Below are 13,586 nucleotides of genomic sequence, written 5' to 3'. Positions count from 1 at the left end.
TGTTATTATTATCATAGCTGGTATTTATGTAGTGCTTTAAGGTTTGCAAAGTACTTTACATATATTATTTAGTCCTCAGGACAACCCAGGAATATAAATGCTTTTGTTATTCCAATTTTATAGTTAAGGAAAGAGTTAAGGGACTTTCCCAATGCCAAACAACTAGTTTGTGTCTGAGGCTGGATTTTAACTTAGATCTTGACTCTAGATCCGGTGGTCTTTCTACTGTCCTTGAAGGACATTTTACTGACCTTGGAAAGAGAGGGAAAATGCAACAGGTTTGACCTAGCAGTGAAACTTGCTCCAGGCTCTACATGATAGTGGTATTCCAAAGTCAGGAATAATAAAAAAGAGACTGGGATTCTTTAAAAGTACTTTATGGACTCACATAGCTCCAAGTAGCAGCTGTGTGAAGTATTTTACAGTGTTTAGCACAGCTAAATACCAACTTCTCTAAGAAATTCAGGACTTCATATTTACTGAACATGAACAGTACCTCCCTCCAATCCCCATAATGGTCCCAGGCATCTAACTTTCCCTCCTAACCCCAACTCTTGAACGTCACTCAAACAATGACTTAAGCCAAGCTCTATCTTTATACTTTGATAGATCTGTGTTCTCATTGATGTAGAAAAGTAACCCATCAATGCCTACCTATCTTGTAGAATTTATTTTATGTCCTTCTGTAAATCTTGGACCTGTTTTTTAAAATTTCTTGATGTTGCATAGACAACAATATTGCAATGTATATAGGTTATTCATTGCTCTCACAAGGTAACTGCCCATATTTTTCCTAGTCATGCATGCTTCCTTATAGCACCTTTTACACTTTGTCTTCTGAATAGTTCTCCATTTCTAGTATGTAGCTTCCTGTTTATGACCATTACAATACTCTCTAGTACTCAATGGGGTGACCCTGAACCTTTATTTGATAAAAGTGAAAACTCATTAATATGGTTAGACAAAAGTGAATTCCCCCTGGAAATAATGGATTTACCCTTGCTTGACATCTTCAAGCAAAGGCTGAATGAACTGGTGGGAAACTTATTATACAGAGGATGCTGTTAGGTGATTGCTGAGATGTTATTTGTGGTGTTTGAAAGTCATGAAGAGTGGGAGAAGTATCACAAGAACAAAGAGGGACAAATTTTATGTTAGTTTTCAAAATTAGGAAACTGTATTCTTCAAGTTATAGGCTGCTGATTTTGACTACAATTCCTTTAAAAAAATTCTAGAATGCATCATGGAACATGAGTTTTGTTACCTGAGCACAATTATTACCAGGAATTAAAGAAGTTATATATTTTGTACCTCTCTAGAATTTCCCTTATGTTGCCACTTCAGTACATGCCTTTAACATCCTAAATGACCACATGTACAGAATTCAGTAGTGTTGAAGAATAAAAGGGAATAATATAATTATGGTACCCCATGAAATATTCCAGACAGGTAGAAATGAGCCTAGAGAGAATTTGCTAGCTACTAGCTCTCAGCTGGAAGATCAAGCAAAGGCCTGTCTAGGGTTCTACAATTTCGGTAGGGTTCTACAATTTCCCTATCAACTTCTTCAGGGCTCCCAGTACATCCTTGTTCCTCAAGCTATAGATCAGGGGGTTCAGGGCTGGAGTGATATTGGTATAGAATACAGAGAAGATATTGTCCTGCTGAGGGCTGTGGTAAGCACTGGATAGGACATAAATAAACACAAGAGGTCCATAGTAGAGCCCAACCACTGTCAGATGAGAAGAACAGGTAAGGAGCGCTTTCTTTCTCCCCTGTGTTGAAGGCATGTGGAACACAGCAGTTAAGACTAGAGTATAGGAGAGAAGGATAGCAGAGAGGGGGATGAGGAGAAATGATGCACCCATTGTGTATACCATGAACTGGTACTTTGTGGTGTCAGCACATGCTAGCTTCAGCACAGGAGGGAGCTCACAGAGCAGGTGGCTTATCACCCGGGTTCCACAGAAAGGGAAGTGCATAGTGTATATGGTGTGCACAAGGGCACTCATGAATGCCAAGAGCCAGGACGTGGCCACCATGGACCAGCAAATTTTTGGTCTCATAAAGACCATATAGTTCAGGGGATGTTGAATGGCTACGTAGCGGTCATATGACATGAAAGCCAACAGGATATCTTCAGCACCTCCAACTGTCAGTATCAGAAACATCTGAAATCCACAGCCTACAAAGGAGATGGTATTCTGTCCTTGCAAGTAATCCACAAATGTTTTGGGAGAACTGATAGTTGTAAAGAGCAGATCCATAAGTGAGAGCTGGCTGAGCAAGAAGTACATGGGCACATGGAGCCTCTTGTCCACAGCAATCAAAAGGAGCAGAAGGCCATTGCTGATCACAGCCACCAAGTAGAAGAATGTGATTGTGGCACAAACCAGTCCAGGATACTTACTCTCCTGGAGAATTCCCATGAGGAAGAAACTGTTATCCAAGGTGGTATTCCAGAGTTCCATTGCACAGGCTCTTTTTTCCTGGATCAAAGTAGAGAGGTAAATACATAGACTCAACAAATCTAGGAATGCTATAAATGTATGATGTTACAGGCCACTAAAAGTCAGTAGGTGGTAAGTCAATGGGGGTGAGAGCCTTTCCATTGGCCAATTGGACTCATGGCAATAATTATTGAGCTTACTTTCTGATAAAAGTATATCTTCTCTAACAATGACGAAGATGACAACCAAATTGAGCCAAGTAAAGGGTGATAAATTACTTCAAAATATGTACATATATATATAAACCTCTCAACAGAACTATTTTAGAATATAAGCCCATATAAAATCTATTAAACTATTTGGAGTAATGTGATGGGATTAGTCTTTTAGATTTGCCTCATACTACTATTTTTTCTAGGATTTTTAAATTCTTGCTTGTATTTGCAAGTTTTGTTGTTTTCTGCCTAACGATAATTGATTTATATAGATTGTATAGATTTATATAGTTTATTATACATTTGTAATTATGAAGGTCAAGTTTTAGGAATGTTAGGATGAATTTTGAAGAGAAATAATAAGGAGAAGAAATCTGAATAGATGCAGTTAGTATTCGATTTGTTTCTGTTCTATAATAGTAGGAACTGATGGTTTTGTGTTGCATCACTTTTTATATGGTTTTTCTTTTCCCCTAAAACTCAAATGGTAAGAATTTGTGTGAGGATGGAAAAGGAAGAGTGATAGTTGTGAGAGAAACAGGCAATGAAGTTAAAGGTCAGAGAGAAAAGGCTTAAAGACCAGTGATAGCAATATCCTTTTTGCTGGTGCTTTCTGACAAGCCTACTCATCCGACTTCATGAAACCTGTAGTTTGCAAAGTTTGAATATCCCTAGTAATGACAAGACTGAGTTGGATGCCTGGCATATGAGCAGGGACCCCAAATTCACCTAGAATATAAATCTATAAACTTCACTTTTCCACCTCTTCTTCTAGAGCAGCTGTTTCCACTTAATGGTTGGCTAACATCTTGGGTATTTGTGGCAATTGTCCAAGGGGTTCACACTAAAAATTCTCAAAGGTTCTTTAAGCAGATGATAATTGGCCAATTTTGTTGTAAATATATTTTTCTCCTGTGACAACAAGCATGTGTATGTCTAAACCTTTATAGGCTTATTTCTGTAGTGATTCAAAACTGTCATGATTATGTTCACAATAATTTTGGTATTTTGTACAACAATTACCTCAAATTTGATGCTTTCTGTTTAAATGCAACATTTCTTCCCATTTTGCAACCTGTCATCAAATTGTTTTCAAATCACCACAAGGGTTAAACAATTTCCAAATCATTTTTAAACTAAGGATATTATTTGTGTTAAATAACATGTATAAAATAAATTTAATATGAAGTTTTACAGATGATAACATGAGTATGAGGTCTTCCTAGGTTACTTTTAATTTTTACAGAATGTTTCATATAAACTACATGTAATTATTTTATAAATGCAACTTTATAATTTTATATTTAAAATTTTCAAATTATAGGTAAATTTTTATAATTTATTAATATAAATTTATGAATATAAATATAGTATACATTTTAATTCATAGTTTGGGGGCAAAATTATTGTATTTATTGTAAGCACTTAATGAATATTTTGAATAGCATATTAAACCTGCCTCAATGATTCACAGCATATTTTGTTGTTGTTGAAAGGGTTTGTAGAACAAAATACTTTGGGACCTACTGTTCTAGAGCATTGATCACTGAGTGTGCATTATTTCCCTCCCTAAAAGGGAAGTTAAACAAATTCAAACTATACATGTTCTAGAACTCCTTTGTCCAGATTGATCCTCTGGGGGTTTGTGGGGAGACTTCTAGGGCTCAGGAGAGAGAGCATCAGTCTTACAGTTGCTTGGTAAATGAAAACATTTTAATTATGTATTGCAATATTATTAAACACTGTTTCTTTGAATATACATACATATACATGTATATGCAAATATACATGCATGTATTTCTATGGAGAGCCAACACCATTGTGCAATATTACCTTGACTAATGTTCAATAAAATATAGGTCAATCAAGTGAAGAAGGCAGGTTTGTAGGGATGAGGTAGAAAAGTTCACTAATTTTTATTGGATAGGTCCATAGATCCACACACTTCCTTACAATGAGTTGATCAGCTGCCATATGGATAGAAGCAGTGTTGAAAGGAAAAAGCATTCTGATTCTCTGAAAACCAAAGAAATCATTGGACTTGCTAAAATCTTCTATGCACAGGTCATGCACAAACTTCAAGACTGAGTAGTTATCAATGATATCTGTGGCTGAGTGGGTCTCCTCTGTGCAGAATTAAGGAATAGAATTTTTATAAGAGAAATGCAAGGAAATATCTGTCTGTAATTAAACAAGTTTCTTTCTGCTTATGGGTCAGCTTCTCTTTGATTCTGTTTGTATAAAATCCAAGAAAGAATATAGTAATTGCAAATGAAAGGTAGTTGAGAAGATTGCATCTTCTGCAATTGTAAGCCTCATCTTGATAAATTAAGTATTACTCAAGAGACCATCCCTCTTCCAGTAATCCCTCATATTAGTGTATATGTATGGTAAACAGTTTTCCACAACATTTAGTCACAAGATTTGTCCAAGAAACGTAACCCCCAAAGGTTAAAGGACTAGGATAGCCTAATTTTGCAGTGACTTTCTGGGAGTATGGCATGTTTGTGTTCCTACCAGTACAAAATAACAGTTATGTATGCACAATTTATAGGTTGGACTCTATTCTGAAAGAGAAGGGGAACATACTAGGGGAATGTACCTCTACTTTCAGTTTTAGTAATAATAAAGTGTTCTTTGAAAGAGTAGCAGTGAATTTATGATTCAAAAGACTGTTTATGAATCATACTTTATGCTTTTCAGCATAGATGTGGTGAACTATAGGTACATAATGAGGTATATATTTAGAGACAAAGGTAATGTTTTTATTTCTTAGAAAAAGCCTTACTTAAAGGAAAGAAAGAAAAATATCCAAGGAAGGAAAGATAAGTTCTAATCTGTACTAGGAAATTTGAGAATAGAATGAAATTTTAAAGAAAAGAATCACTTAACATTTGGAGTGAAATAGTAGACTTTAAACTGAAAAAAGGTGGGGACAGGAGGAATGTGTTTGTGTATATCTACTAATATGGTTGCTAAGTCTAATATAGTAATTAGAATAGAAGAAGAGAGTACTTCTCAGGAGAAAATAATCAAACAAGGAATTCGGCAATAAAAAAGGATCTAAGAAGTCTACGTACACTAAGCACAAAGAGTGGATAATAAACAGGGCAAAATAGATCCCAGCTCATGAAGAAAATTTGGTCTTCTTCATTCAATTGAGATTCGTTGAGATTAAGTTTTTATGATAACAGTATGCTTAGGGAAGTGTACACTGTTTTCACAATGAACAGAATTAAAGGAAGCAAGGAAAAGGCATTGCATATTAAAAAGATATATCCATATAAAGATATGTACTATCCTGGCAGCTGGGGGAGGGAATATTATATAGAACACCTGGGTGAGGATTATTGGAAGGAGAATCAGAGCTGACATTGTTGTGGGAATATAATTCAAATAAACTAGACAAAAGGAATAATTTAGACAAAAACTTTGGGTGTGAGATCACAAACATGGCATGATGGTATGATATTAAAATGATAGGGAACTTAAAATACCTGTATATTGGATGGGGATGTCTGCCAAAGCTGAGAAGTTGAAAAATTTATGCTTTGAATAAATGAAAATTGTAGTTATTTAAATGGAAGAAGAGTTGACAATGAATTGACAATTGATTGACTTTGCTGGTCCTGATTTTGACTGATGATGAGGAAGTGATTACTCAAGTAGAAATGATGGGAATTTTAGGGTTGAGTAACTACTCTTTCATGAAGTTTGTGATGGAGGAGAAAAGAAATTCCATGAATACTGTGATTTGTACCACTTATTTTAGGAGAGAAGAAAGGATAGATAAGATTTAATGGTTTAATATATTGATATTAAGAAGCTAGTTGGTGTAGTTGACAGAGTCATCTGGAAGATCTGAGTTCAAATCTTGCAACAGACATTTGCAGTTTTGGAGCCCCAGATAAGTCACTTAACTCTCTTAGCCTTGGTTTCTTCATCTGTTACATAGTAATAATAGTAGTACCTACCTCACAGGGTAACAAGAGGATCACATGAGATATGTGTGTATCCATATCTATAAACATACATATATACATATATGGTACTTTGTAAATCTTAAAGTGTTATATAAATATTGATGGTTATTGTATCAAGAACTATTGGCTTTGGTGGGATGGTAACATTGCCAAGATCAAGTACACGATCGTCTTTTTGTGTGGCTAAAGTGGGGTGGAGAAGTCCATCATGTGACATGAGTATGTTGAGGAACAGGGTGGTTAGGGTGGTTGAGAGAGCATCAAAATGTATGTTGACATCACTTAGTATGAGAGAAAGACTGAAAATCAGGCACCAAACTCATTCTGGAAAGAAGGGAAGTGTTTTGGAGAGCTTTGCCAGTGGTTACCAGAATTTTGATTGGATGATTAGATATGGTTCGAGTGAACCTCAGAGGAGGAAAGATTACTGAATCAGGGAAGTAGGGGAAGTTCCTCAAAGTGGTAATAATGAGTAAGCAGTCCTTCCCCACTTGGTTCAGTGAGGAAAGGGAATGAATGAAAATAAAGCTGGTGTTGGAAAGGGAGGCCAGGGATTCTGTGTTATCAGGAAGGAGATAGGTCTCATTGAGAGCTGGAAGATGGAAAGAATAGAAAAGTAAAATCTTAAAGACAAGAACTAGTTTGTTACCTATGGAGCAGTATTCTAGAGGACACAATTGCAAGAATGGCTAACTTTAGAGTAGAAAATTGGGAAGACTGCATTGTGGGGACCGGGAAGAAGGGATTGGACAATAGAGGGGCAAAAGCAGGGTTTAAAGGATAACAGGGGTGGTTGTGATTCAGAGTAGGTTGGGGAACATGTTAATCATCAAGGAATGAGGGCAGGTGGGTTGTCAATGTCCATAGGCATTTAGCTTTACAGTAGAGTCTTCTCACAGCATTAAGAAGTTCAGCTGAGGACAAGTGCTGGGAGGTGAAGGATTGGTATTAATCCTCTTTCTCCTGAGTGCAGAGACCAGGCTGCAGAAATGATGAAATGATGTTTCTTTTCTTCCCAGAAGGGTGGAGACTGGTATACAATGGAATTATGAAATGATGATAATGAATTTAATGTTTTAATATATGTATGAACAAGATAATGGAAATTGAAATATAGGAGAAGATTAGTGTGAAATAAGGGAATGAAGGAGAGCGAAATGGAGTTCATTCTATCTACATGTGGTTCACTAGGTAGCATAGTGGATATGGCCCTGGACTTGGAGGAAGGAAGATCTGAGGCTGGATTCTGCCTCAGAGACTTACTAGTTTATATGTAGTCTGCCTCAGTTTCCTTATCTGTTGTTCAGCCATTCTTAGTCATGTCCAACTCTGTGATCTCTTTTGGGATTTGCTTGGCAGAGACATTGTAGTGGTTTGCCATTTCCTTCTCTGATGCATTTTACAGATGAGGAAACTGAGACAAACAGGATTGAGTCACTTCCAAGAGTCACACAGGTAGTAAGTGTCTGAGGCCAGACTTGAACCTGGGTCTTCCTGACTCCAGGTCTCACATTTTATCCATTGTACAGCCTAGCTGCTTCCTCATCTGTAGAGTAGGGATAATAACAGTACATAACTCACAAGGTGCTTGTGAGAATAAGATGAGTTAAAATATGTGAAGCGCTTTGAAAGCCTTAAAAAGCCATATAAATGGTAGCTGTTGTTTGTCCAGTTAACATTTGTTTGTTCTATTGTTATTCAGTTACTTACTACGTTCCTTTTACCCTCATATTACAGTACTATTGTTATATATGGTTTCTGACCTATTACTTTGCTGCTAGTTCGATCGCCATCACCCTAATATGAGTACTCAGTAGCTAGTAAGTAACATGGGAAGAAGGAATCCTACTTATCACCTGTGTGATCCAGAGCAAGTTGTTTCACTTTTATGGTCCTGAGTTTCTTCATCATTAAAATGAGACTTTTGATTAGTTGAGCTCTAAATCTATGATCTTAATGATTAAGGAGTGGAATTATTCTGAGAGACCTCACATAGCTATACGAACCTCATTGAGAATATAGTCAGTTCTAAGAGAAAAAGGGATTTATATGTGAAAATCACATTCATAATTTTTGCCTTCCCCTGCCCCTCTGCACACTATCTTGGGAAGGATAATAGGAGGAGATGAAAGAAAGAAAAAAGAAGATATTTCTAGAAACAGAAATATCCTAGAAATTGTATCTGGTCTCCTCTTTGGAGTGGGAGAACGATGGTGGCTTGGAGCAGGAGGAGATGGAGGAAAATGGCTTTTCAGATACTGGAGTATATTTAATTGGGTTATAAAATTATATATACAGCATTAGAGTACGTGCCACAGTCCATCTGGGGGACTTCAGAAGCCATCAGAGACTCTTGTATTTATGCTCTGCCTGAGATAGAAAACCACTAATATCAATAGTGGCCCAATTGTGGCCCAATAATCAGGAAAAGCAAAAGCAAAGTCTTGGAGCAAGTTACAACCTCAAGTCCAAGTAGAAGCTAAAGACAGAATTCTGAGGCCTCCTAGAATATCTTCCAGTTTGTGGTAGTATTTAGCAGAAGATTTGAGAAAATTAAGGTGAAAAAAAAAACCCTTCTTTTTATTCTTTCCCCCATCTTTTTTTCTTCTGTGCATATTTTACTTTTGGCCACTTTACTGGCCAGAATTGGACTTTCCTATTGCACAAAGACAATAGGCTTCTCTTAGGAGAAATTATAACTACAACATCTTATATATTTAATATAAATTTTGAGATATGAGAAGACAATCTATTGGAGATCGTTTTGACCATTAGTTAACACCAGTCACTGTCTTTGGAGCTAGTAGAGGAAAGAGTATTTCTACGGACATGGCGTTCTGTTTGGGTACTAAGTTGGAAAAACCACTTCCCCAAAATAAAAATTATTAAATATTCCAGTTTGGCTATCTGGGGAGGATGTGGCATGAATGCTTTTGGTGGACTATGGTTAAGCACAGAACAAGGGGTTGGTTACTGCAGGAAACACTATTGCAGAAGTCAGAAACTAAGGCACTCTAAAGAGATATGGGTTCTACCATCAGATTTGAATGTAACTCTCTAGGTGACTCTGAACCAATTCACACCGCTCACTGGTTCTCACTTTTCATCTCATCAATAGGGTTATGTCTCATGGGGAAAATTTGTGGCTAAAGGAGAAGATATATATATATATGTATATGTATACAGGTGTGAGGGGCTTCTTCATTGTGAGGACCCTATGTTATCATTCTTTCCTTAATTTGGAAAAGAGAATTTTATATTCTATTTTCTTTCTACCCCACCCCCCTCCATTTCCTCTCCCTAAAGAAAATGGAGATTCAGATTCTGTGTGACTCTCTGAGGTAGAACATATGGTTCTTCACTTACCTCTCAGGGAGAAAGTGGATCAGTCCTCAACTCCACTGGCTTTTCTATGGTCAGCTGAAAGTCTAAAATGATATAGCAGAAACAAGTGGGAGAAAATTTATATTTTCTACCTGTGACAAATGTAGGATGGGATTCCTGTGATGAGATGGTTAGGAGTTCACTCATTTTTGGTAATGTTTGGCTTCTCTGATGATTTAATTGAGCATATATGGTCACAACTCAGGAACAATACTAAGGTTGCATGGGACTAATGCCTTTACCTTTCTCCCATGTGTCAGAAAAGGGAAGAAGCTGCTTATCTTATCTTACCTAATTCTCCCTAAACCAGCTCCTCCTTGCCAGCAATGGGAAACAAACAGAAGTCTATAGCTCGAGGAACTCAGAATTTACCAAGCTTTGAGAGGAAAATGATGTAGAGTGGGAAGAGCAGTAGGAGAAATGACAAAAGAGTATTAAAGAAGGCTCGTTCCATATTCAGGTTTTATTGTCTTCTAGGAAGAATGAAAACAGTAAGAGCCATATTCCTGAGGGAGTAGCTGTGCTGTCCCATTAGATGCCTCCTCTTCAGATTGGATCTGTGCCTCAGCTCAGTTCACATGGCATTCTTTGGTTACTTGAGGTGACAACATCATGGACCTGCTCTTCTAGGGTCAGGGCCTTTAATGAGTCCCAGAGGGCATATTTCTTGACCTGATTCCCCTGACTCTCTTACCTGCTGAGTGAGGGAGCAACTCTGATGTATTGAAGGCTAATCTTAAACGTTGTATTCTGGATCCAAATATGGATCATGGACTTGAGTTGCGTGTATTTTTAAATATATTTTCACTTTCTTTTTTTGTTTTTGAGAGAGAACTATTTATTATGAAGTGCCAATGTTGAAAAAGAAAAACATCAATTACTGGGCAATGAGGTGCTTGGTAGCACCTACTTGTAGTGGTGATGACATTGCCTTAGTCTTCATCATCAGGGGGAATACCCAGTTCTTCATCTGTCCACTGAGAAGGATCTGGATAGGGAAAATGACCCAATACAGCATCCGAGTCATGCCAGAAACGCCAGAGAATCCAAAACCACATTGTCGCACTTAACAGCTCGGATTGGAAGATCTGAGATTTTGTAAGATGGGGATACTGCCGGTAGCGGGGCTGAATGTGTACACCATCTCCAGCATGCCGGACTCCTCCAATGCCGCGACCAACAGTCCGCTCGCTCGGACCCTCCAGGAAGCGCCGACCTCCCTCGCGAAGGAAAGGCCCCAGCCGCCTCAGCGCCGACATGACCGCTGGAGCCCGCAGAGCCGCGGCCGGACGCTGAGGAGCCGTCCCGATCTGGCCATATTTTCACTTTCTTATTCTTACACTTGCACTCTTTGTCTGCTTTACAGATTGATCTAATCTCTGATTCGCCTTCTTCGTTTCACTTCTTTCTCTGAATATGGATTTGTTTTTGTTTATTTCTTAATATACAAAAAATTAATAGGAGAATAAGCCTGGAATGGTTGGTAAAGTGTTGGTTTCTGAGTCAGAAAAACCTGGTTCTGAACCTTTCCAACACACATTGAGGGAATGACCCTTAAGAAGACATGTAATTTCTTAGGGTCTCTGGCTCTTCTCCAACACTAGAAATTGTGAATTCTATTGATTATCTATCCAGTAAAAATTCAAGAATGCTCACTGACTAACTGAAGGTTGGGTGTGAAAGTGAATTTTGTTGTAACTCAGAGAAGCCAGAAATTGTGGTTTACTTCCTGTTTCCATTCTTAGCCTGGTCTCCTCACATTTAGAATTCTCGCTCTCTGATGGTTTTCTGTTCCCCATCTCAGAGAGAGCAATGTGTTTAAATCTTAAAAAACTGCATCCAGGTTTCTCTGTAGTAACCTTAAAGTCAATAAAAATCATTTCAAACTGGTCAAAACTGGTTCAAATCAGCCTAATCCAGTTCAGTGCAGTTTAAACTGGTTCAAACTAGTCAAAGCCAGTTTAGGCCTGCTCAAACTGGTTTAAAACAGTCAAAACCAGATCATACTAGCCAAAACTAATTTAAATTGGCAAAAATTCAATTCAAACCCACCAAAACCAGCCAAAACTGGTTTAAACCAGTTCCAGTTTAGACCAGCTGAAACCAGTTTAGCACTGCTGAGGCTGGTTCAATTTTTCACTGAATCAAAGCTTCTTCAATTTTTGTTCTAAAATGACCTCTGAGCTTAAACTATACTGAATTATATGAGGATTCAGAAATTTCAGGCCTGGAGTCAGAAAGATGAGTTCAAATTCTGTCTCAAACACTTACTAGCTGTGTGATTTTAGGAAAGTTACCTAACCTCCATTTGCCTAGTTTCCTTAATTGTGAAATGGGGATAATAATGGTATCTAACTTTCAATGTTGTGGTGAGAATCAAATGAGATAATATTTGTAATGCACTTAGCACATAGTAGGCAATATACTAGCTATTGTTGTTGTTAATTATTATTATTTATTATTAATACAATATATTGTTTTAAATGTTAAAACTATAACACCTAAGTTCCACAAAACTGGAAGGAGGGCTGAAGACAATGTTCTTAACAGGTAATCTCTTGAGATTGCCTCTAGTAATACAATTTATGATTTTATGTTTCTTTCCATTAATCTTGACAAGGTTGAATATTGTGTCTACATAACTCATTATTCACAAAGTCCTCAACCTTTGTCATTTTTAATAATCTTTTCCCATCATCCATACTGTAATACCTGTAGAAAAAGAGTTTCATGTAGTCAAGGAAGCCTTGGACTTGGCATCTACCAATCCGGTTTGGATTCTTGGCCTTGTCTTTTAACAACTGTGTGACCCTGGGCAATCCAAATCTCTAGGCCTCTTATATAAAATGGGAGGCATGATACTTCCCAATTTATGTTACAGAGTTGTTATGAAGCAAGCACACATTTGATCCATTATTTTTTGTGGAGACACAATCAATGGCAGGACATCCAACTAGACATGGTTCAGCTACCTTCTCCCTTTCCCTTCACTCCCTATTCCTATTGTTGAGTTGCTACTAGAACTTCCATTTTGCGAAAGGGCAAGACTAGCCATCCTTCATTCTCTCTAGACTATGCCGCCATGCCCCAATGTCAGTAATCCCCCCTCCCAACTCTATATTTTAGCTCCCTTCTATATGTTTTCTTCTCCCATTATAACATAAGCTCCTTGAGGGACTGTCTTTTTGCTTGTATTTATATCCTCTGTACTATGTCTGGAACATTTGTTATTCAGTCATTTTCAGTCATATCCAACTCTTTGTGACCCCATTTAGGGTTTTCTTGACATAGGTACTGGAGTGGTTTGCCATTTCTTTCTCCAGCTCATTTTACAGACAAGGAAACAGAGGCAAACAGGATTAAGTGACTTGCTAAGGATCACACAGCTAGCAAGTATCTCAGGCCAAATTTGTACTCAGAAAGAAGACTCTTCCTGACTCCAGGCCAGGAACTCTATCCACTGTGCCACCTAGCCAGTTAGAGATGAGGGAAATATTTTCTTTCTTTTATTTTTGTTATAGCAACTCATGGAGCGGCCTTTGCCATTGCTGCAG

General features: G+C 37.6%; 2 protein-coding genes across 2 annotated transcripts; both read right to left on the bottom strand.

The window, feature by feature from the left end:
- Window positions 1-1,544: 1,544 nt before the first annotated feature.
- Window positions 1,545-2,471, bottom strand: LOC118842414 (olfactory receptor 2AG1-like). Its single transcript, XM_036749938.1, has one exon. The coding sequence runs from the start codon at window positions 2,469-2,471 to the stop codon at window positions 1,545-1,547; it is 927 nt and encodes a 308-aa protein (XP_036605833.1).
- Window positions 2,472-10,921: 8,450 nt separating this feature from the next.
- LOC118844367 (NADH dehydrogenase [ubiquinone] 1 beta subcomplex subunit 2, mitochondrial-like) lies at window positions 10,922-11,337 on the bottom strand. Its single transcript, XM_036752240.1, has one exon. It carries the CDS (start codon window positions 11,289-11,291, stop codon window positions 10,965-10,967), a length of 327 nt encoding a protein of 108 aa, XP_036608135.1. The 5' UTR covers window positions 11,292-11,337; the 3' UTR covers window positions 10,922-10,964.
- Between the last annotated feature and the right edge of the window lie 2,249 nt (window positions 11,338-13,586).

The sequence above is a fragment of the Trichosurus vulpecula genome, chromosome 3 (assembly GCF_011100635.1).
Source record: "Trichosurus vulpecula isolate mTriVul1 chromosome 3, mTriVul1.pri, whole genome shotgun sequence".
NCBI classification, from domain to species: Eukaryota; Metazoa; Chordata; class Mammalia; order Diprotodontia; family Phalangeridae; genus Trichosurus; species Trichosurus vulpecula.
Note: the sequence above shows the minus strand (reverse complement) of the source record. Positions and strands in the feature narration are given on the sequence as shown.